Below are 24262 nucleotides of genomic sequence, written 5' to 3'. Positions count from 1 at the left end.
TGGTACAAGTCTGTGTCAGCTCCCCAGCACTGAGCAGGGGATAATCTGGGGGCTCCAGGGGTACCCTGGTTTATGTTCAGTGTCTGGAATGGGAGCTAGGTTCAGCTCTGAGAGCAGGAGCAGGAATACCGGCTGAGCCGAGCCTTTCAGAGGTCCGAAGGGATAAGATGGACCAATTCCAGGCTGCCCATCAACTCAATAATAATGTCAGAAATGCCAAGCCTCTGTCCAAGCATCCCACCAGCAACGGGAGCAAAATCACAGCTGGGGGATCCCGGTGCAAAGGTGAAAGGTGGGAGCAGAGGGGAGAGCAGGATGCTGGTCCTGCTGCGCTGGCCAGGAGGAGGCAGAGCACAGTGCACAACGGGTGGCTCCGTGTCGTGGTTTAAGCCCAGGACACGCAGTCTCCTGCTCCCCCCCCCCCCCCCCCCCCCCGACCTTTCTTCCCCCCCCCAACTCGTGGAGGGATGGGAAGGAGAATGGAAGGAATGTAACTCCCACGGGCTGAGATAAGAGCAGCCCAGTAACTAAGGTATAGCACAAGTCACTGCTGCTGCCACCAATGATAATAAGGGGAATAACACGGGAAGAGAATACAATACCACCCGCTGACTGATACCAATACCTAACGAGACCCAGCACAGAGCTGACTCTTCTGGGTAGCTCTCAGTTACATCCTGGCCATGACGTGCTGTGCTATGGAACACCTTTGGTCAGTTCGGCTCAGGTGTCCTCTCCCTGTTCCTCCCAGCTTCCCCTCCTCCCTGGCAAAGCATGAGGCTCACAAAGTCCTTGGTCAGACTAAACATTAGTGAGCAACAACTAAAACCATCATCGTTATCAGTGCTGGTCCCAGGCTGAAAGTCAAAAACACAGCGCTTCAGCTACTAAGAAGGAGAAAAATGACTGCTACTGCTGATCCCAGGACACTCGGCCTTGCAGGGAGCTGTGGGTGAGGCTATGTGGTCCAAGGACGAATTCAAGTGTGAAAACTCTAACAAGAGAAGGCTAAAACTATCAGCACACGCTCCCCACAGCATCCCCGGAATGAAACGCAGTGCTAAGAGCAAACCAGCTTGCATCGTGGGGTAGCTAAACCAGATAAACACACAAGAAATGCATGGGAATTACCAACCCACAACGGTACTAAGGCATGCACACACACAGATGTAGGATCGCAGCCACTCCTCCCATCAGAGAACACCAGCAAGCACCATTTGAAGGCGACAGAAGCCTTGAAGCCCCATAACATGCTGGTGGATAGAGCAATAAAGCGGGTGCTCAGCATCATCCGTGATTGACCACTTAGTCAGGGGACCTGAGATGCCAAGGCAGAAAGCTGTTGGTGGGCATCACCTACGACCAGGGGACACCAGCACAGCCCCATTAGCAGGGCAATTCACCTAAACCTCCATGTGTGCAGTGCATCTTTGGGGAGGGTTACAGTTAGGGTTAAGGGTTAGGGTTAGCTATGGTTAGGGATAGAGCTAGGAGTTAGGGTAAGGGTTAGGGAGGCCTAAGGAGGGCCCCCCTATAGACCTGGGGAGTCAAGGGGGGGCTCAATACACACGTAGGAGGGTTAAGGAGGGACCCACAGCAGAATCGGGGGGTTAAGGGGTGGACCATGCCATTCCCATGCCTGAGGAACCCTAATGCAGACTGCGGGTTCCCCCCTAGGGCACGAGTGACCCCCGTGGAGCCTGGTGGGTGCCGCAGCCCCCACCCAGATAAGCAGCGGAGCCGGGGTGGGCCCCACTTTGGTCGTTGCCCCTTTAAGGCCACCCGGGGCTCGGCCCTCGCGGAAGGGGCGTGGCCAGGCTGGCGCGGGAAGGGGGCGTTTTCCCGCGGTGTTGGGGGGGGGGGTACGGGAGGAGCGAGCGCGCGGCCATGGCGGTGTTGGGGTACTGGGACATCCGCGGGGTGAGCGCCATGGGGGGGGGCTCTGGGGGTCCCCTGAGTCTTAAAGGGGGGTCCTCATGCAATTAGAGGGGGGCTTTGGGGGTTCCTCCTTGGGGGGGGGCCATGCTCTTGCAGTGGCACCGTGGGGGTCGTCGTGCACTTAATGGGGGGCTCTGGGAGTCCCTCTGCTATTAGAGGGGGGCTATGGTGGGATCTTTGCACTTGGCGTGGGGGGGGGGGGTGCAGGGGTCCCTTGAGTCTGACAGGGGGGGTCCCCATGCACTTGGAGGGGTCCTCTGGGGTTCCTTCTGCGCCCGGAGGGGATTGTGGGAGGCCCCCTGCTCTTGGAGGGGGTTTTGGGGGCCCCCCTGGTTTTGCGGGGGGGGGGGGTCTGGGGTTCCCTTTGCTTGGGGGGGGTTCCCATGCACTTGGGGGGAGCTTTGGGGGTCACCCTGGTTTTGCGGGGGGGGGGGTCTGGGGTTCCCTCTGCTTGGGGGGGGATTCCCATGCACTTAGAGGGGGGGCTCTGTGGTCCCCATGGTCTTGCAGGATGGGCTCTGGGACTCCTTATGCACTTAGGAGGGGGCTCGTGGGGGGGTTGCAGCTCTCCCCAGTCCGTGCCTCAGTTTCCACATGTGGGGGTGTATGTGGGGGGGTCTCATTGATCGCTGCCCCCCCCCCCCAGCTGGCCCACGCCATCCGCCTGCTGCTGGAGTACACAGAGACCCCCTATGAGGACAAGCTCTACAGCTGCGGGGAAGGTAAGTGGGGGCCAGAGGGGGCACATGTCAGCCTCAGGCCTTTGGGTATACATGGGGCTACCCCACACCCCCAAACCCCTCCATGTCCTTCCAGCTCCTGACTATGACAAGAGCCAGTGGATCAATGAGAAGGAGAAACTGGGCCTGGACTTCCCCAATGTAGGTGGTGTTGCTGGGGGGGGGGGTGGTTGGGGGGTGTTTTGGGGGGTGTGGCCTCATGTCCCAGTGGCCCCCCAGCTCCCCTACTTCATCGATGGGAAAGTGAAGCTGACGCAAAGCAACGCCATCCTGCGCTACATCGCCCGCAAGCACAAGATGTGTGAGTGCAGGGATGGGGTGGGATTGGCTTGGACTTGGGTTGGGTTGGGTTGGGATTGGGTTGGGATTGATTTAGAGAGGGGTTGGGCTTGGACTTGGACTTGGGTTGGGTTGGGCTTGGGTTGGGATTGATTTGGAGAGGGGTTGGACTTGGCCTTGGGCTTGGGTTGGGTTGGGATTGACTTGGAGAGGGGTTGGACTTGGCCTTGGGCTTGGGTTGGGTTGGGATTGATTTGGAGAGGGGTTGGACTTGGCCTTGGGCTTGGGTTGGGATTGATTTGGAGAGGGGTTGGGCTTGGCTTTGGACTTCAGCTGGGTTGGGCTTGAGTTGGGTTGGGTTTGACTTAGAGGGGGGTTGGGCTTGGGTTTGGGCTTGGATTGGGTTGGGTTGGATTTGGGTTGAGCTTGGATTGGGATTGACTTGGAGAGGGGTTGGGCTTGGCCTTGGATTTAGGTTGGGTTGGGTTTGGAGTGGGATTGGGCTTGGGTTGAGTTAGGCTTGAAGTGGGGTTGGGTTTGGGTTGGGATTGACTTGGAGAGGGGTTGGACTTGGAGTGGGATTGACTTGGGTTGCGGTTGGCCTTGGCCTTGGAGTTGGGTTTGGGGGTGGGGGCCCCCACGCAGCACTCATGTCCCCCCCATAGGCGGTGAGACGGATGAGGAGATCCTGCGCGTGGACATGCTGGAGAACCAGGTCATGGATTTCCGCATGAGCCTGGTCATGGTCTGCTACAACCCCGACTTCGTGAGTGCCCCCACGGCGCTGGGTGCCCCACGGCGGCGTCCCCGTGTGGGGCAGGGGCTCTCGGTCCCCTGGGGGCTCCTCTCCACCGCTGTGTCCTGCAGGAGAAGCTCAAGCCGGGTTACCTGGAGCAGCTCCCGGGGAAGCTGAAGCTCTTCTCCACCTTCCTGGGGGACAGGAAGTGGTTTGCAGGCGAGAAGGTACAGCCGGGACTCCGGGGGGTGGCCGTGGGTGCTGGGGGGGGGTCTGTCCCCACGCTGGCCCTCACCACAACCCCGTTGTCCCCAGCTCACCTTCGTGGACTTCCTCATGTTCGATGTGCTGGACCAGAACCGCATCTTCGAGCCCAAGTGCCTGGAGCCCTTCAAGAACCTCAAGGACTTCATGGACCGCTTTGGGGTGAGCAGGGACACCCCGGGCATCACCTTTGGACACCCATGGGTTGGGGGTGCCCCACTGGGACATGGTCCTCATGCTGCCTTTGCCCCCCCCTCCATAGGCCCTGGAGAAGGTGGCTGCCTACATGAAGTCCAGCCGCTTCCTGAAGATGCCCATCAACAACAAGATGGCCAAGTGGGGCAACAAGAAGGAGTAGGGGCTCGGTGTGGGGCTAGGAGGGGGGGTGCTCACCTGACCCCTCCCAGCACCCTCATTGGGGGGGGCGGGGGAGTGGGCAGTGCTGATTTGAGGTCCTCCAACACAATAAAGTGCTTTAGTTGTGGCACCCTGAGCCCTCCAAGTGCTGTGGTGTCAGGGTGGGGGGCGCCGGGCTTGTCCCCCCAGCATGGGGGTGAGTGGGGACATCCCTGCCCCATGGCCATTGTCACCCCCTTTGGCATGGGTTGGTCTGGGGGGGCAGAAGCTCAGCCCCGTGGGGTTCCTCATGCACGTAGTGGGGGCTCTCTGGGGGTCCTTATGCCCTTAGAGTGGGGGCTCTGGGGTTCCTTCTGCTCCTGGAGGGGGGGCTGTGGGTGTCCCCGTTGTCTTGTAGGGGGCTATAAGGGTTCCCATGCCCCCACTTTGGGCATTGTTTGGTGGGTGCTGCCCATGATGGGGACCCAGAGGTGTCCCTTGGGTGCTGCTGTGCCTCCCCCCCCCCCTCGCATGGTGCACACCCCACTGCCATCACCCTCTTTATTTCCCATACGAAGCACTTTACACTGTGGGGTGCCCCCCCCTCCCTCCACTTCCCTTGGGGGGGTCCCCAAGAGCCCAGTGGCACAGTGCGGGGGTCCCAGCAGCTTTGTGTCATTGGGGGGGACCTGTCCCCCAAAGAGCGGATGTCAGATTGGGAGGGACACCCCTGGGGGGGTTGGGGTGCCCCCCTCCAGCCCCCCCAATCCTGCAGTGCCTGTGGGGCTCCATCCTGAGGGTGCTCGGGATCCATGGGGGGTCAGTCCGTGGGGCCCATCTGCAGGGAAGGGGAAGGGGTCGGTCTATGCTGGGGGCAATGGGGGAGGGTGCAGGGGGTTATGGGGGATGCAGGGGGGGTATGGGCGGTGCAGGGTTTATGGGAGATGCAGAGGGTTATGGGGGTGCAGGGGGCTGTGGGGGGTACAGGGGTTTATGGGGGATGCTGGGGGCTATGGGGGGTGCAGGGGGTTATGGGGGATGCCGGAGGCTATGGGGGGTGCAGGGGGTTATGAGGGTGCAAGGGGGCTATGGGGGGTGCAGGGGGTTATGGGGGATGCCGGGGGCTATGGGGGTTGCAGGGGGTTATGGGGGTGCAAGGGGGCTATGGGGGATGCCGGGGGCTATGGGGGGTGCAGGGGGTTACGGGGGATGCCGGAGGCTATGGGGGGTGCAGGGGGTTATGAGGGTTGCCGGGGGGCTATGGGGGGGTGCAGGGGGTTATGGGGGTGCAAGGGGGCTATGGGGGATGCCGGGGGCTATGGGGGGTGCAGAGGGTTATGGGGGATGCCGGGGGCTATGGGGGTTGCAGGGGGTTATGGGGGTGCAAGGGGGCTATGGGGGATGCCGGGGGCTATGGGGGGTGCAGGGGGTTACGGGGGATGCCGGAGGCTATGGGGGGTGCAGGGGGTTATGAGGGTTGCCGGGGGGCTATGGGGGGTGCAGGGGGTTATGGGGGTGCAAGGGGGCTATGGGGGATGCCGGGGGCTATGGGGGGTGCAGGGGGTTATGGGGGTGCAGGGGTTTATGGGGGATGCCGGGGGCTGTGGGGGGTGCAGGGGGTTATGGGGGATGCCGGGGGCTGTGGGGGGTGCAGGGGGTTATGGGGGATGCTGGGGGCTGTGGGGGGTGCAGGGGGTTATGGGGGGATGCAGGGGTGCTAGGGGGGGTGCAGGGGGTTATGGGGGGGGTGCAGGGGGTTATGGGGGTGCAGGGGTTTATGCGGGATGCCGGGGGCTGTGGGGGGTGCAGGGGGTTATGGGGGTGCAGGGGTTTATGGGGGATGCCGGCGGCTGTGGGGGGTACAGGGGGTCATGGGGGTTCCCTCACCCCCAGGGTCGCGCGGGCCGAGGACAGCTTGAAGTGGAGGCGCCGCCACTCCTCGGGGCACACGGCGCGGAGCTCGGCAGCGCTCATCTGCAGGAGCTGCTGCCCCCGGAGAGCCCCCAGGCACCGAACAGTGCTGCGGGGACCGGAGGGGAGGGAGGGGGACGGGGGGAGAGGGAGGGGGGGGATGGAGGGAGGGAGGGGGGGAGGGATGAAGGGGGGGGGGGGGAGGGAGGGATGGAAGGAAGGAAGGAAGGAGGGATGAGGGGAAGGATGGAGGGAGGGATGGAGGGAGGGAGGGAGGGGTGGATGGAAGGAGGGAGGGATGAGGGGAGGGATGGAGGGAGGGAGGGATGAGGGGAGGGGAGGGAGGGAGGGAGGGATGAAAGGAAGGAAGAAGGAGAGATGAGGGAAGGGATGGAAGGGATGAGGGGAGGGATGGAGTGAGGGAGGGATGAAGGGAGGGGTGGGTGGAAGGAGGGAGGGATGAGGAGAGGGATGGAGAGAAAGAGGGAGGGATGGAAGGAAGGAAGAAGGACGGATGAGGGGAGGGATGGAAGGAAAGAGGGAGGGATGAGGGGAGGGATGAAGAGAAGGAGGGAGGGATGGAAGGAAGGAAGAAGGAGAGATGAGGGAAGGGATGGAAGGGATGAGGGGAGGGATGGAGAGAAGGAGGGAGGGATGGATGGACAGGCGGATAGACAGAGGGATGGGGGATGCACAGTGAAGGGGTGAGCAGAGCTCGGCCCCCCCCAATGGAGCCCCCACGTTGGTTGCTGGGTGTCAGCTGGGGGGGTCAAGGCTACACCTACATCCGGGAGAAGCCCTTGTCCTGCAGCCAGGCCGTCACCTCGGCGGGGGGGGAGTCGGGGTGCAGGCTGGGGGGGCTGGTCTGGAGCGGGGGACACGGGGTGAGACCCCTGCGCCCCTTCCTGGCGCTGGGAGGGGAACGGGGGGCACCCACCTGGCTGTGCCCCCCCCAGAGGGGCTCCAGGATGTTGCTGGGGACGAAGCCCTTGTCCCCCCGGCCGTCCTGCACCAGCCACCACCTCCTCTGCTGGTCCAGGACCTGGGTGCACGGTGACAATGGGGGACCCTTCCGGCACCCATCATGCAGGGTGCGGGTCCCCATTCCACCCTCCCCAGCAGCACCCATGGTGGGACCCCCTCCTTGGTTCCTACCTGCAGCGTGTCCCCCATCCTGACGCTCAGCTCCTGCGGGTTCCTGCTCTGGAACTCATACAGGACTCGGACCAGCCCCTGCCCAGGGGAGGGAGCCCTGCAGATGGATAGGATGGGGGACCATGAGCATCCATCCAGGGGCTGGCTGATGCCCTCAGCACCCTCAGCACCACTTACGCTTGGCCAGGTTTGTCCCTGCGGCCGGTGCCCGGTGACTGTGCGTTGAGCAGGGAGAAGGGCGAGTGTGGGCTGTGGGATGGGGGCACGGAGGCGGGCGATAGGATGTCCTGGTCCCCTGCACGCTGTACCTGCTCCATGGGGGGGGGCAACCACCCGTCCGAGAAGACGGGGATGTAGCGGGGCACCAGCTCGCTGTCGGGGTACTCTGCCCTGCAGCGGGCACGGGGGGGGGAAGCCGAGTGGGTGCCGTGATCCCCAAACCAAGGCTGGACCCCCCCTAAACCTCGGTGCTGGTGGCGCTGGCCCCCACCTTGTCCTGTTCCAGGCCGTGCCCAGGCTCTTCCATGTGCGGAAGTTGTCGTGGTCCAAGCTCCTCTCCAGCAGCTCCAGCGCTTCGGGCACCAGCAGCGGCGCCTCCACCGATGGGGCCAGGCTGGGGTTGGGGCAATGGGCGAGGACCTGCGGGGATGGGGCTGGAGCAGCACCCCCAGGATGGGGGGGGGGGGGGGGGGGTGACAGCAATCCCCACCCTGTGCACCCCTAGGGGGGGTTTGGGTCCCGCTTTGGGGGCCACTCACAAAGGAGAGGGCGGTGAAGATGAGCCTGAGCAGCTCCTGGGGGTCCGGCTCCCGCACGTGCTGGTGGGTCCGCCCCTGTGTGGAGGGGGTGAGGGTGATCCCACAGAGCCCCCCCCAGCCCCATAGAACCCCTTATTAAGGACGCACCAGGGATGCCCACAAGCCGTGGGGTCACATCCAGCCCTATGGGACCTACCAAGAGGTTAAGGGCGTATTTCACCTTCTGGAAGAAGTCCGTGTAGTCACTCATGGAGGGCAGGGCTGCAGGAGGAAGAAAAGGGGGGGCTGGCACCGGGATGGACCCCCCATCCCCCCCCCCCCCCCCAACGCTGCTCTCCCCTCCAAGCCCTTCCTCATCACCTTTGTTCTTCTTCTTCTTCTTCTTCTTCAGGTCGCTGGTGCTCTCCATGCCCAGGGCTGCCCTCACCCGGTTCATAAAGAGCTCCAGGTCGCTCAGCACATGGTTGAGAACCTCCTATGGGAGCAGGATGAGACCCGGTGGGTGCTGTGGGGAAACACTGGGGTGTCCCCATTGGAGGGGGGAGATGGGACTTACAACATCCCGGTCCACCTCGGACATGACCTGGCTCGAGGGGGTGGTCCGTGGGGTGTCCATCAGCCCTGGGTGAGAGCAGAGGGTCCCAGCTCTGCCCCCCATCACCTCCATTCCTCCCCATGGGGAAACAGAGGCACTGCAGAGCCCCCCCCGACTCACCGTGGTCCAGCCCATGCTGGTCGGACACGGGGGCATCGAGCTTGGGGGTGTTTTCCCATCGGTCTGGGGCCACGGGGGAACCCTGCGAGTACGGGGGGGTTCGGCTGCTCCTGGGCAAGGAGGGATGGGAAAGGGGGAGCTGAGGGGGGGCTGAGGGGAGAAGGAGCCCAGGGATGGGATATGGGGCGGGGGAGAGGGCATGGGGTCATGGGGGGGGGGGAGCTGTGTCCATGAGATGGGGTTGTAGGGGGGTGCTGTGTCCATGGGGATGAGGGTAGATGGAGGCCATGGATGGGATACAGGGGTGTGAGGGGGCATGGTGGTCATGGGGGGGACTGTGCCCGTGGGGAGGGGGTGGGAAGGGGGCTGAGTCTATGGGGATGTGGGGCAGGGATATGAGCCAGGAGCTGGGGTACCGAGGCAAAAGTGGGGGTTCACCCCCCAGGAGGGCAGAGCGGTTCAGCACCCTTTGAGCTTATCCCCTCTCCCCATGGAGACCCCCATGTGGGGGGGGTCAGCTTTGGGGTCACAGGGACGGGGTGGACACCCCCGAGCCCCCCTTACCTGTGCCCATAGAGGCTCCTCTGCTCCTCCTTGCACTGCTTCACCAGCTTCTCCAGGCTGCTCCTCAGCGCCTCTGCCTGCGCAGACCCAGCGCCATCAACCCCAGCACAGCCCGGGGCTGCCCCCCGTTAACCCCCGCCCCATGGTGTGTGCTGGGGGGGGGTCCCAGGGCTCACCCCCGTTCTCTCGCACTGGAAGAGCAGGACGCTGGTGCCGGGGGGGCTCTGCTCCTGCACGGTGATGGCCAGCACGGAGCTGTAGCTGCCGATGGCCGGCGTGGTCCAGCAGCCGTGAACGCTGCCCAGGGGGTAGGCGTCCAGCTCCTCCTGCGGGGGGACACGGGGTGCTCAGCACCCCCCCCCCCCCAGAATGGGCACTGGGGCCAAGGGGGTGCAGGGGCTATAGGGGTGCGATGGGGGATAATGGGGGTGGCAGGGTTAGGGGGGTACAACGGGGGGGATAGGAGGCTTTTGGGGGGCTGTTGGGGGGTGGCTGGGGAAGAGGGGTGAGAGGGGTAGGGGGATGCAAGGGTTGAATATGGTGTTAGAGATGTTGGGGGGCAAATATGGGGATACCAGATGTGTTAGGGATGTTGGCAGGCAAATATAGGGGTACAGAGATAGGGGGATGCCAGATCTGGGGAAGCATCGGATTTAGGGGGTGGAATGTGCCAGGGTGGGTGTCAAGGGCCACACGAGGTGGGTGCTAGGTTGGGGGTGCAGGGGGGTGTTGAAAGGCTGATGTGGGTGCTGGGGTGAAAGGCGGTACTGGGGTTAATGGGGCGCGATGACTGCAGCGGGTGTTGGGGCCAAAGGGGTGCAAAGGGCCATTAGGGGGGTGCTGGGGTTATGGGGATGTCAGAGCTGCTGGGGGACAAGTGGATTTACGGGGGTGCTGGGTGCGGGTGGGTGCTGTGGCCAAGCTGGGTGCCCCGGCCATGGTGGGGGGGGTCCCATCCCTGGGGGTGCCCTGTGCAGGAGGTACCTTGCTCTCCACATCCCTCAGCACCAGCTGCTGGTCCTTGACCTGCAGGATGAGATCCTGCCCCCAGACCCGGCCCTGCGCCTCCAGCGCCCGCAGCCGCGCAACGCAGTCCCAGGCGCTGCGCAGGTCCCCGTCCAGCCGCGCAGTCAGCAGGTGCTGGAGGGGGGGGGACGGACACACACACGGCAATGGGGGTCAGCGGGGGGCACCCCCCACCACCCCCCGGCGCGGTTTGAGGGGGTTTTGGGGGGCTCCCACCTCGACGTGGTGCTGGAAATCGCTCTGGGGCTGGAGCAGGGTCCGGCCGTAGCCCTTGCGCTGGTCTGCAGGGAGGTGTGGGGTGAGCGATGGGGACAGCGTGGGGCCGGGGTTGGGGTGACGGTTTGGGTGCTGCCCGCACTCACTGTAGATGCTTTTCCCGGTGGGGCGGGCGAAGCTGTTGGAGTGGCGCAGGGGGGAGCTGTCCTCGTGCTCCCTCCTAGACGGGACCGATGGAACTTTGTGCCCCACAGCGCGGTCCCCTCTGCCCCACAGCCCCCGGGGTGGTGGTGGTGGGGGGGTCCCCAAGGAGGGGGTACCCGCACCCTCTGGGTACTCACCGCATCGCGGGGCTGCTCCAGCCGCCAAAGGGGTCTCCCATCCTTGGGGGGGGGGGGGGGGAGCGAGGGCGGCTCGATCCTCCCGGGGGGTCCTGAGCTGGGCATGGTCCCCGCGTCACCCCGGGGGTGTCCCCCGCCACCTGCACCCCCCCCTCGGCACGGTGGCATCACCCCAGCCCCCCCCCCCCCCATGGCCCCAGTCCCAGCCCCATGGGGCCCTCGCAGCACCCGGACCCCCCCCGCCGTGCCCCTCGGGGGGGTCCCGCTCTCGGGGTGCCCGCGCTCACCCCAACCCCGGTGCCTCCGGGATCAGCTCTGGGAAGCGCGCCCGGGAGCGTGGCACGGCCCTGACGTCGGCACCGCACCCGCCTGCTCTTTGCTCCCCACGGCATCTGCCCCAAGGCAAAGGGCGGTGACAAAGGGGGGGATGAGCCTTGGTGACGTCCTGGGTGGCAGCACCCAGCCCTGTCCCATAGCACCCAACCCTGTCCTATAGCACCCAGCCCCATCCCATAGCACCCAATTCAGTCCCATAGCACCCAACCCTGTCCCATAGCACCCAACCCTGTCCTATAGCACCCAGCCCCATCCCATAGCACCCAATTCAGTCCCATAGCACCCAATCCTGTCCCATAGCACCCAACCCTGTCCCATAGCACCCAGCCCCATCCCATAGCACCCAGCCCTGTTCCATAGCACCCAGCCCTGTTCCATAGCACCCAACCCTGTCCCATAGCACCCAGCCCCATCCCATAGCACCCAGCCTCGTCCCATAGCACCCAGCCCCATCCCATAGCACCCAATTCAGTCCCATAGCGCCCAATCCTGTCCCATAGCACCCAGCCTCGTCCCATAGCACTCAGCCCCATCCCACAGCACTCAGTTCCTTCCCATAGCACCCAACCCTGTTCCATAGCACCCAGCCCCGTCCCATAGCACCCAACCCCGTCCCATAGCACTCAGCCCCATCCCATAGCACCCATCCCCATCCCATAGCACCCATCCCCGTCCCATAGCACCCAGCCTCGTCCCATAGCACCCAGCCCTGTCGCATAGCACCCAATTCAGTCCCATAGCACCCAATCCTGTTCCATAGCACCCAACCCCGTCCCATAGCACTCAATCCTGTTCCGTAGCACCAAATTCAGTCCCACAGCACCCAATCCTGTTCCATAGCACCCAGCCCCATCCCATAGCGCCCAACCCCATCCCATAGCACCCAGCCCCGTCCCATAGCACCCAATTCTCTCCCATAGCACCCAGCCCCATCCCATAGCACCCAACCCTGTTCCATAGCACCCAGCCCCATCCCATAGCACCCAACCCCGTCCCATAGCACCCAGTCCTGTTCCGTAGCATCAAATTCAGTCTCACAGCACCCAATCCTGTTCCATAGCACCCAGCCCCATCCCATAGACCTCTGGGCCTGGGCCTGGCAGATAAACCTGGGCTCATCCCAAACCCCTGGTGCTGCTGCTGGGACCATTCCATGCTCTTGACCGTGGCACCAGAGCCCGGCCTGGGTTGAAGGGACCTTAAGGTGCTGCAGTTCCAACCCCCTGCCATGGGCAGTCACTCCCAGCCCTGGGTGTCCCCCCCTTCCCCATCCCCATCCCTCGACACCCCCATGAGCATCAGGGACCTCTCTGGCCCTGGTCTTGCCCCCATGGGGGACATGGGATCGCTGCCCCTGGCCTGGGGTCGTATCCATGGCTCTGTCGTCCCCCAGCACCGGGTTTTGGGGTTCATTTGGAGCCTTTTGGCTTCTCTGTGTTGGTCCTTTGGCCTCCTGGGGGGCTGTGATGGACTGTGACCACCGTGTCCCCAAGGAGGATGCAGGGTCCTGTCTGTGCCCCCCCGCTCCCCACAGGCCACCGCACCTGGGCTGACCCATATCTCCATGCTCTTCCCAGACAAACCGGCTCCATCTCGGGGGCACCCCCTCATCCTGCACCTTCGGGGGTGTTTGGGGACCATCGGTGAGCAGGTACGAGCAGAACCGAGGGGGTAAAGGAAACGGGGGGGTGCTGGAAATGTCCCTCAGGAGCCGGGAGGGGGGTGCAGGGCTTGGAGTCGTGCCTCAGTTTCCCCATTGCACGTACGAACAGGGTGCAGTGGCCACCTGCGGCCACCAGGGGACAGTAGATCCCCACATCGCCTCTGGCCCCACAAGTGCGGCTCCCCCCCCATATATAAGGCTCCAGATGTGCAGGGTCCCAGATGTGCCCAGGTCCTGCTGCCACCGCTGACCCCAGCGTGGTCCCTGCCACTGGGGACGCTTATAGGAGCGGACACACACAAGTGGCTGCTGCTTTGTGTGTCCCCCATGGGAGGTTTGGGGTTACAGCACCCCCCAGTAGATATACTGCTGGGGAAGGGAACTGGGGGGGTCCCCTGACATGGTCCCCCTGTTTCCTCCTCCTTAGGGAGAGGGCATCCTTCCTGTGGGAGGGGGGAGGCAGGGGAAGGTCCTCATCCTGCTCCGGAAGGGGTTTAAATGGCATTTGGCATCCATTTAGGGTGCTGGGCGGCTGCAGGGTGCTGCTTCCCACTTCACCCAGTACCATCCCACCACCACGGCGTGCAGGGCTCCCTATGGGGAGCCATGGGGCCGGGAGCCGGGGTGCCGCGGCATCCGCAGCTCGGTGACACTCCGGGTGCCTGGATCCTTCCCGCTGACGGTCCCCAGAGATGGGGGTGCTGGGGGGAGGAAGCGAAGTCCCTGTGACCCCCATTAACACAAGTGAACCCCAATCTGTGCGCCCCGGGGTGCCCGCAGCACCCAGTCCGTGTCCCGGGGTGACCCCGGCGCCCATCGCACTGCCTCGGCCGTGCCTCAGTTTCCCCACCCGCATCCCGCTGCCTCCCCAGGCGTGGCCGCGGCTCTGGGGCTGCGTCAGGCTCCAGGAATCCGGCTCCTTCCCGGCTCTTTAGGGCCCCCGCGGGGGTGGGAGGGCTGCATCCCACCCCCGGCAGCACCCGGGCCCATGGGCACCATTGCGCAGGGACAGGGGGCTCGGCCCTCCCCTTCCCAGCTCCTCCCAGTCACCGCACTGGGTACGCTGGGAAGGGCTGCAGGGACATTGCACAGGGCCCGGCTGGGTTTCTTTCCCACTCGGTGACACCTCCATGTGCCCCCCAGCCCCGGCTGTCCCCTCACCCCTCTCCGGGCTCTGGAAGTCCTCAGGAGCCACCAACCCCTGGGAAGAGCCAGGAAGGGGCTCGGAGCCTTTTCCCACCCCTCCAGCCCCGAGGGATGCTGAAGCCATTTCAGGTTTAGCCACCCCCAGCATCAAACTGGGCTAAAGCAGTGAGTGGATCCCAAAATGCTGTTCTGGGGAGGGAAATGGCCCCATCCTGCACTCCCTTTGGTGCTGCAGAGGGGGGGAACACAACTGGATGCCCTTCACCATTCATCCATCCATCTCTCCATCCATCCATCCCTCCATCCATCCCTCCATCCACCCTTCCATCCATCCCTCCATCCCTCCATCCACCCCTCCATCTATCCCTCCATCCAACCCTCCATCCACCCCTCAATCCACCCCTCCATCCATCCCTCTATCCACCCCTCTATCCATCCCTCCCTCCATCCCTCCCTCCATCCCTCCATCCCTGCACCAGGGCTGCAGGACCAGCTCCTACCCCAGGCCTATGGGGCAGCTCTGGGGGTCCCTGGCACCACAGAGGACACGTGGCTCCCTATGGTGCTGCTCAGAGCGCTTGTGGCTCCGGGTGCTGGGAGCCGGCCAAGGGCACAAACCACCCCACGTCACCGCGGTGCACCCGGACCTGCCACCTACCGCTGGGATGGGTTAACCCCTTGGGGCTGGGAGAGTGTTGGATCAGTCTCCCTGGGCTGGAGGAATGGCATGGAATGGCACAGCACCAGGGTTGGGATGTCCCTCTTGGTGACACCCAAATCCACAAGCTGGTGTCCCATCTAAGCTGCTGTTTTGGGGTGACCCAGGGGAAGAGATGGAGGGATGCTCAGTGATGTCCTGCTGTCACCTGCCTGCCTGTGTCCCCCTTGGTCCATGGCGCATCCCATCCCTGCCTGTGGTTTTAGACCCCTCTCCACTGAATAGGTGGGTGCCTGGGGGATGCTCCCGTGGGTGCTGGACCTGGGTCCCATCCTGGCATGGTCACTGCAGGGAGACATCACAGACCCATGCCCAAGGCAACCGTGGGGTCCCTCTGCTGTGGGGGCCACATCTCACCCTTCACCATTCCCAGAGGCCCCGGCTCGGTGCCGCCACCAAACCCCTTCCTTCCCTGGGAATTCCCTTGGAGTCACCCCAAGAGAGGCACCCCTCAGGGTCCCACCCCCCGCCTGCTGCCAGCAGCTCCATGGCACATCCCGGTCCTTGTTGTTCCGGTTTATCCTGGTTTCAGGACTGCTAAACCCCATCTCTTCAGAGGAACAGGAAGAAATCTCTGGGGCTTTCTGAGCCCCGCGGTGACATCCATGAAGCATTTCCAGAAAGCAGCACCCCAGGAGCTTCCCCCTTGGCTTTTAACCTGCTCCCTTCTCCCATTGCTGGAGGGCCTTGAGCTGTCACCACATCCACAGGCAGGGCAGGAGCCCCGGGACGGCACATCTCATGGAACCATGGAAAGGTTTGGGCTGGAAGGGAAGAGCTTCTGCCCCAGAGCTCAGCTCAGCCTCCCCTCGGGCAGGTTCAAGCCATTCCCCTTGGCCTGGCCCTACATCCCTTGTCCCAAGCCCCTCTCCAGGCTCTCGCAGGTGGTGGGGAATGGGCACAATCCTGCACAGCTCAGCTCCTTTCGCTGGTGGCCGCCCCTGCTCCCCCCATGTCTCATCCCGGCAGCAGAGCCCGGCCGCATCCCCGGGGGAATTCCGGAGGCGCTGGGAGCTGGAAGGGCGCTGGGAGCTGGAAGGGCCCCGGGAGCACATGGGTTTAATTAGAGGTGATGGGAGCAGGTTGCAGCCTGTGTGGGGTGGGTTGGGACAGCCTGGGAAGCGCCGGAGCTGCTGCTTGGGCTCTCCCATGCTCTGGGTGCCAGGAGATGGGGCTGGGGAATGGGAGAGGGCAAGGGGGTGGGCAGGGACCTCCGAAGTCATCCCTGCCTGTGGATGGGTTCCTATCCAGGGTGGGGAATTCATCCCCGCTGTGTAGTGCAGGGAAGCCTGAGCAGCCTGGGGATCCCAAGGAGAGCTTGCAATGGGGTTTATCCTGCTCCGCTTTGGGCATTTGGGATGAATGCCCCCATGGGAAGAGCTGGAGTCTCCATCGCCCTGGTGCTGCGCTTCCATCCTGCTTCCTACCCCTTCCCTCCTCACCCTCACTGCTCAAAGCATGGATGGACCTAACCCAAAAGCTTCCCACCGTGCCCTGCCAGAGCAGCACCCTCTCTAGCAGCAGGATCTGGCTCTTGGAACTTCATCCCTAAAAGCCCACAAGTCGAGGGGTGAGCAGAGCTCAGCCACCAAATCCCTCGTGCTGGGAGGCTGAGGGACCCAAGTGGGGCTTGGCACAGCAGCAAAGGGAGCTTGGCAAAGCCCAGGAGCCCCAGCTCTTCCCTGGAGGAAAAGGAGGGGAGTTTCTTGCCGGGATGGAGCTGGTTGGGGACCAAACCCATCACTGTCAATGGTGCTGAGATTTGCTGTTAGATATGGAACCTGGGGCCATGATGGAGAAGGGGAAGTGGGAAGCGGATGGGCTCGAGTTGCTCAACCCATGGTGTTCCCAGGGATGTTCACCCTTATCTGTGCAGGGGTGTGCTGAAAGCAGCCGGGGAGGGGCCCATGGGGTGATGGCAGCACATGATGCTGAGCTGGGGCAAATGTGGAGCCTGCAGCCAAAAAAGGCAGCAGTTTCCTTCTGGGAGATGAGTCAAGGCCCAGGGACACCTCGTGGGTGCTGGGATTGATCTGGTCTGGGGGGGGGACGGGGACACCCCACTGGAGTCCCCAGCATAAGGACATGGAGCTGTTGGAGCAAGGCCAGAGGAGGCCACGAGGATGCTCAGGGGCTGGAGCACCTCCTGTGTGGAGCCAGGCTGAGAACATTGGGGCTGTTCAGGATGGAGAACAGAAGCTGTGTGGAGACCTCAGAGCAGCTTCCAGTGTCTGAAGGGGGCTACAAGGATGCTGGAGAGGGACTCTTCATCAGGGACTGCAGTGATAGGACAAGGGGTGATGGGTTCAGACTGAAACAGGGCGAGTTCAGGTTGGATCTAAGGCAGAAGCTCTTCCCTGTGAGGGTGCTGAGGCGCTGGCACAGGGTGCCCAGAGAAGCTGTGGCTGCCCCATCCCTGGCAGTGTTCAAGGCCAGGTTGGACACAGGGGCTTGGAGCAAGCTGCTCTATGGAAGGGGTCCCTGCCCGTGGCAGGGGTTGGAGCTGGAGGAGCTTTAAGGTCCCTTCCAACCCAAACCATTCCATGACCGGAGGTGGCGGTGATGGGCACAGGGCGTGCTGCTGGGCACGGGCGCCGGCTGCGTTGTTTGATGGAAAACCTCCAGGGGAAGTTGTGAAAGGGCAGCGGCAGCGAGTGGCTGGGGCAGAGGCGCCATGGGCTGCGTGTGAAGCCATGGCAGGAGGTTCCGTGGGCACTGCGGGAGGTGGGTTCCTCCTCACGTCACCGGATGTGTCCTCAACGGTGTCTCGGGTTCTTCCGACCCTGGGGTGGGAACTGGGTGAAAGGGGGTTGAAAAGGGGGAACTGGAGCAGGGTCCTGAGGTTCTTGAAGCAACACCGCACCTCCTGCTCGCTCCTGCCTTCAGGTGGCATCTCCCACACGTGCCCATGGTAGGCATGGGATGGGGTCCATGTGCCCCAAGTCCCCATCACCACTTCCAGACCAGCACAGGACTTACTGGGACACAAACAGGGGGATTTCCCATAAAAGACAACAGTTTCCTACCAGGAAACCCCTTTCCACCACTAAATACTTCAATGGAAAACAACTGCCCTTCCCTTGTTTGGCTCCTGTGGGAAGCTGCTCAGGGAGCAGAAACCATTGACTTGCCCATCCCATTCAACCCCCTTCTTCATCCTATCCAACCCTGTTCTGGACCCCAGGAGGGACGGGTGGCCTGGGTGACATGGGGCTGTCCAAGACCATTTGCTGGCCACCAAGAGGTAGATCAGCTCCTAAAACTGCTGTGGAAGCTTTTGGAGAGGAGCATCCACAGCTCTTTGGCTCTCTGGTCTCTTCCTATCTGCAAACTCCAGGCAGCATCTTCAGGATGAATCCAGCTGAAAGCTGGTGCCTTTGGGAGGTGTCTGCTGGCTGTGCCACCAATGGACATGGCAAAGGCAAAGGGATAGCAAAGCCAGGTGATTCACTGGTGGTTTTGGTTTTAACTCATCCCTATGGGTCCCCAGGTGCCTCCTCAGCAAGGGCTGGAGATGGGAAGGCCTCTTACGGGATACGAGGGAGCAGAGCATCTCTGAGCCGCCTCAGCTGCTGGCAGATGGGGATGTCAATGGAGGAAGCTCTTGTTCTCTTGTTCCTGCCAGCCAGGGCTGGAATCTCTGCTTGGAAACGTCAGCTTCCATTGCCATAAAGAAAAACACCAAAGCAGCCGGATTCTGCCTTCCCAGGGACATCAAGGGGAAAGCCCTGCTCTGTGGTGGCTCAGCCCCCACAGCGGCACTCCCCAGGGTCCCATCCTCATCATCACCATGACCCTCACCATGACCCTCACCATCACCATCACCATGACCCTCACCATCACCCTCACCCTCACCATCACCATCACCCTCACCATGACCCTCACCATCACCATCACAATCACCCTCACTATCACAATCACCCTCACCCTCACCATCACCCTCACCATCACCATGACCCTCACCATCACCCTCACCATCACCATCACCATGACCCTCACCATCACCCTCACCCTCACCATCACCATCACCCTCACCATGACCCTCACCATCACCATCACAATTACCCTCACTATCACTATCACCCTCACCCTCACCCTCACCATCACCCTCACCCTCACCATCACCATCACCATCACCCTCACCCTCACCATCACCATCACCATCACCCTCACCCTCACCATCACCCTCACCCTCACCATGACCCTCACCATCACCATCACAATCACCCTCACCCTCACCATCACCCTCACCCTCACCATCACCATGACCCTCACCCTCACCATCACCATCACCATCACCCTCACCATCACCATCACCCTCACCCTCACCATGACCCTCACCCTCACCCTCACCCTCACCATCACCATCACCATCACCCTCACCATCACCCTCACCCTCACCATCACCATCACCCTCACCATGACCCTCACCATCACCATCACCCTCACCCTCACCCTCACCCTCACCATCACCCTCACCCTCACCATGACCCTCACCCTCACCATCACCCTCACCATCACCACCACCTCACCACCACGCCTCAGGGAGTTTGGGGCTCTTTGCTGTGGTTATTTACAACTTTCCCCTTTTGTTTTCACTTTCAAGCAGCATCTTGCTGCTTGGGCAGGACCAGGATACGCCCAGCCCCAGCATGCGGAACAGCTGGAATAGGATTGAAGGTCCTGGGCGACCTCCTGGGGCGCTCAGCACCCACCAGCACCCACGTTGGGCCCCACACGAGAGAAAGGGGCTTGGGAGGATGCGTTTGAGCTGGGGCCTGGGGTGCTGGAGGGGTTAAAGCTCAGCTCCCGGGAAGAGCCGGCTCCTTTCCAGCCTGAGTAAGCCCAAGCTCCTGCCAAACCCCGTCACCAAGGGCCCTTGGGGGGGGGGGGTTTGGGGGCTGTAAACAGCTTCACACAACCCACGGGGCCGGCACCACGCTCAGCCCAGAGCTCGATAACGTTCATTAACCACGAGCTGGCCCCAGCCCCGGCCGTGGAAGAGGCACCAGTGGCCCCGGTGCTGCTTTGGGGTCAGGTTTGGCACAGCCCGGGTTGGGATGCTGGGAGCTGTGGCCGTGGTGAGGAGCAGGAGCAGCGCCGGGCCAACCCATGGTGGTCACCACGAGCTGCCTGCGCTGGGCCACCCACCTGCCCCACTGCTCTGGGGGCATGGAGAGCAACCGGTTGCATCACTCCAGAGGGGAAGGGATGCTCCCCATGGGATGGGCACAGTGAGGAGGGATGGAGGGGGCTGCAGAGCAACCGGTTGCATCGCTCCAGAGGAGAAGGGATGCTCCCCATGGGGTGGGCACAGTGAGGAGGGAAGGAGAGGGCTGGAGGGGTTAAATTCCTCCTGGAAAGAGGCGGCTCTTTTCCAGCCTGAGTAAGCCCATCACCCTGCCAAGATCCTGCTGAAGGCCAGCACGGGGTTGTTGCGCCTCAGGAGCGGTGCTCGGTGCTTAATGCACCCACTGCAGGGGCATGGAGCAGGGAATGCATCCCAACAGAACCTGCCCTTGAGCTGGTGGTGCCAGCACCCCAAAGTCCTGCAGGATCTGGCCTGGAAGAGCATCCATCCCTGGCTGCAGCTCCATCCAGCAGCTCCATCCAGCAGCTCTGGCACAAGCTGCACTGTCGTTATTTACAAGAAGGGGGGGGGGGAAGTTTTGCCTTTGCTTCCCTTTATTTTTAAGTCTATTTGCCTTTATTTTGGATTTCTGACTCATCCCTCGCTGTTGCCGGGAGGAAACCGGGATACAAAGTGCCCCAGATAGCATCTGTATCGGCTAGACCAAACCCTGCCCTGAATGCTCAGGGAGAGAAGTGAATCAGCGGCTCCGCAGGGCTCTGGACCCCCCGTCCCATTCCTATGGAGGAAGGAAACCCAAATATTCCTCTTTTTTCCCCAAGCACAGCAGGTTTCTGGCTCTGATCCCTGTGGGGTGCTCCATAGGGATGCAGCACCCATACGTGATGCCAAAACAGGGCACAGGGGGAGTTGGGGGGGATGCTCTGGAAGGGATGGGTGTCCTGGAGGGGAGGGTGCCACATAATGAGGATGCCCAGTTAATACTGGTGCTTGAGAGATGAGCTGGTCCTATTAATATGGGAGCCTGGTTCATAAGGGTGCCCCAGAGATGCTGCAGCCCCTGAAATGAGGGTGCTTGAGGCGAGGGTGCCCCAGAGGTGGGGTTGCCCTAGTACTGTGTGTGCTCCATTACTAAGGGTACCATGGGAGTAGGGATGGCCTGAGGATGAGGGTTCAAGAGATGAGGGTGCCCCATTATGGGTCCCTTTAAGATGAGGGCACCCTCATCTCTTGGGCACCCTCATCACTGTGGCGGGACTATGGGTCCCAGCGTGGCTGTCCCGTTAATCAGGGTGCCCCATTAATGATGGTGCCCTATTAATGGGGGTGTCCCATTGCTAAGGGTGCCATAGATCAAGGATGCCCAGGAGATGAGGGTGCCCCATTAAGGGTGCCTTGGAGATGAACGTGTCCCATTAATGAGGGTGCCCGGGAGATGAGGGCTCCAAGTGCTTTTCCTTCCTTCCTTTCCTTCCATAGCGGATCAGGCAATGGGATGGTCCCTTGTTCCTTGTCCCTCCATCATCGGGTGACTCAGCACCCAGTCCCGGCTGGAATGTGTGGAGATCGGGGGAAAGCATCCCAAGAGCAGCACCCTGGGGATGTGTGGGGTGAGCAGCGCCGCCAGCAGCCCCGTCATCCAGCCCACTGAGTTCATCCTCCTGCTCAGCCCTGCAGCAAACCCGGATCCACTTTTCCCTTTCCAAGGGGAAAATCACTTGGCTGATGCTGGGCTGATGCTCGGCCGCATCCTGCTCGGCTGCATGTGCAGGGTGAGCCCTGAGAGCTGATAGAAACCAGCCGCCAAGTGTTGGTCCTGATACCAGGGGGGATAAATTTCCCTCCCTGGCTTAGCAGAAAGGTTCTGGAGGGATGGAGGAAGCTTGTTTGGCTCTTATCCCAATCCCAATCCATCTTCTACTGCAACAGCAGCTCGGGTCCTGCTCGCTTCCTGTGCTGGGCGCTGTGCAAAGAGGAGCCAGCAGCTGGTAGCGGTTGAGCTTTATCTCTTCTTACATCCACCTCCTGGAGGAGATCCTGGTGCTGCTGCTCCTCACCAGACCCAGTCTTTCCAGCAGCTTGGGGTAACTGCGAGGTCCCTGCTCCCAGTCCTGGCCAGGTCCTCGCGGCAGCCAGGGGGGGATTTTGGCATCCCTGGGGATGGAGGTGGGCTCCATCCCACACTGTGCCGCTCTCTCCTTCTTTCCAATTGACATTCCTCTTCCTGCATCTTCCGATGGCTCCGGCATCAGCCCTGGGATGAGGATCCAGCCCTCCTTGTGTCGAGCCCTTGGGGACATCACCACGGGGGTGGGATGTGGAAACCACAAACGGTTCGGATGTGCTCATTACCCCAAACCCCACTTCCCCTGCCCTCGTTTCCCAACACCAGCTCCAGTTTGCCTCTACATGCCCCCAGGATGTGCAATGGGTGCTGCTGGCGGGGGTGCAGCACCCATAGGTGCAGGGTGACGACTCCATCCACTGCTTAGGGTGGCCTTCAGGGGGTGGCTGTGCCCCTGGGCTGAGGCAGGGATGGATTTGGGGAGCAACGTCCCCGTGTCCATCCCCATGGCTCGGGCTGCACGGGTCACTGGTGCTGTGGGTCCTTAGGAAAAGCCTGGGGAAAGGTTATTCTTGAAGAGAAAATAGGAACAGACAAATTTCCTCTTTTCCTTCCTCGTCGGAGGCACGTGGGGGTGAGCTCATGGAGCGCCTGCATCCCGCAGGACATGCTTCCAGCTCCGCGTAATCGCATCCCCAGGGCCACGGCCAGGCTGGCTCTGGGCCGGCCATGGGGGAGGTTTCTCCTGCCTCTGCCCCCCTCCAGCTCCACTGTCCTCCTGGTCAAGCCACCACATCCTGAGCCAGCCCTCGGGCTGTTTCCGTCGCTCCCGCCGGCTTTCCCGGAGCGGCTTTGGCATCCCAGAGGCCAATGTGGCTTTGCATGGAAAATCAGCTCCAGATGTGGCCGAGCTGCTGCTGCTGCTGCAGGGCCATGAGCAGGGATGGGGGACCCAGGGAGGGCCTGGGGACATGGAGACAGCGGATGGGACATGAGAGCTGGAGGGGTTGATCCCACCCATTGGGGTCCTCTCTGCAGCCGGGTGCTCCCAGGTGTGAGTGATGGGGGCACCCTTGGGGACCATCACCGGGCCATGGAGGCTGAGCAAAGCCCTGGTACTGGGGCTGTGTGTAAGAGCCTGGCTTGGCCCTGCAGCCTTTGGCTCAGGTGCCCATGGGGCTGATCCGGTGCCGGTTCCCACCCTGGGGCTGTTTCCTGGGAAGCGGGATCAGTTGGAGCAGGAGGAAAGTCCCCATCACTGTGCCACCACCCTGCTGGCATTGCCACCAGGAGCTGGGCCCTGTCCCCTGCCAATGGCACAGCCGTACCTGGGGCTCATCATGGATTTTAACAGGTAAAGGATGCTTGGGCACCCCTGGGGACACCATGGCCAAGGTCCCTGGACCTGCCCCTTTTTGGTGGAGGGCTCTGGGGCAGGAACCACACGTTAATCAAAAGAGGATGGAAAAACTCTTGTGGTTGCTTGGGATTGAAGCCTGGCTATGAGCAGACCACAGCAGCCTCCAGATGCGACAGCAGTGGCTGCAGGATGGAATTCCACTGGATTAGACTTAATTATGAGCACTGATGGGGGGGGGGACGGGACACAGCAGCAGGCTGGATCCGTGGCATCGCCACGCTGGGGAAGCAGCGTGAAGCCCTTTCCACATGGATCAGATGGAGTTTGAGGATGGATCAGCCCCAAAGCTCATGCTCAGGTGTCCTTGTTGAGCTGGGACTTGCCTGGCTCATCCCAGCCCCGAAATTTAAGCCTTTCCTTGGGGATCCTTGGTCTATCCCAATGCTTGGGGTGGGAGGAATCACTCCAGCTCACTCCACGTCTTGCAGACCCTCAGCATCTCAACCCTTATCCTGCATCCTCCCCATGCAAAGACATGGAAGATGACCCACATCAGGGGGCCAGGTGAGGGACCCCCGTAGCATCACCATGGCCACAACCAGCCTCAGAGGTTCCTTATCGTGGTTTCCTCCCCGGGCACCGTTTCCACCCGCGCCGTTGCGACACCGCGTTGCTCCACAGGGCTCTGCCGGGGCCACGGGGCCGGTTTTCCCGCAGGCCGGAGGGACGATGGGTGGAGATGCAGCAGCTCCTGCCAAGATGCATCAGCCTCTGTGCTCCTGCCGGGGGCTGCAGGCTGTTTGTGCTGTCCCGGCGATGATACAATGCTCTTGGCGGAGGCGCTGACCCGGCGCCCGGGCACACGCGGAGCTATCGGCCTGGAGGAGCGTGCGCAAAGCATCT

General features: G+C 62.3%; 2 protein-coding genes across 2 annotated transcripts; one reads left to right on the top strand and one right to left on the bottom strand.

The window, feature by feature from the left end:
- The first annotated feature begins 1624 nt into the window (after nt 1-1624).
- Nucleotides 1625-4400, top strand: LOC133262993 (glutathione S-transferase Mu 1-like). The gene is made up of 9 exons (XM_061442531.1): nt 1625-1703; nt 1778-1920; nt 2585-2660; nt 2755-2819; nt 2898-2979; nt 3623-3723; nt 3825-3920; nt 4009-4119; nt 4220-4400. The coding sequence occupies exons 1-9, from the start codon at nt 1625-1627 to the stop codon at nt 4313-4315; spliced, it is 849 nt and encodes a 282-aa protein (XP_061298515.1). The 3' UTR covers nt 4316-4400.
- A 713-nt stretch (nt 4401-5113) lies between these two features.
- Nucleotides 5114-10984, bottom strand: EPS8L3 (EPS8 signaling adaptor L3). The gene is made up of 18 exons (XM_061442530.1): nt 10980-10984; nt 10785-10858; nt 10639-10703; nt 10381-10536; nt 9573-9722; nt 9397-9473; nt 8833-8942; nt 8674-8738; nt 8478-8592; nt 8314-8378; nt 8118-8192; nt 7850-7998; nt 7537-7749; nt 7360-7456; nt 7142-7246; nt 6990-7069; nt 6181-6313; nt 5114-5131 (listed from the first exon to the last, which is right to left on the bottom strand). The coding sequence occupies exons 1-18, from the start codon at nt 10982-10984 to the stop codon at nt 5114-5116; spliced, it is 1752 nt and encodes a 583-aa protein (XP_061298514.1).
- Between the last annotated feature and the right edge of the window lie 13278 nt (nt 10985-24262).

This window comes from Pezoporus flaviventris, unplaced genomic scaffold, assembly GCF_033815535.1.
Source record: "Pezoporus flaviventris isolate CSIRO_AGI_PZ_B2104156 unplaced genomic scaffold, CSIRO_AGI_Pfla_v1 ptg000228l, whole genome shotgun sequence".
Lineage (NCBI taxonomy): Eukaryota > Metazoa > Chordata > Aves > Psittaciformes > Psittacidae > Pezoporus > Pezoporus flaviventris.
This window is presented reverse-complemented; position numbering and strand designations above follow the sequence as displayed.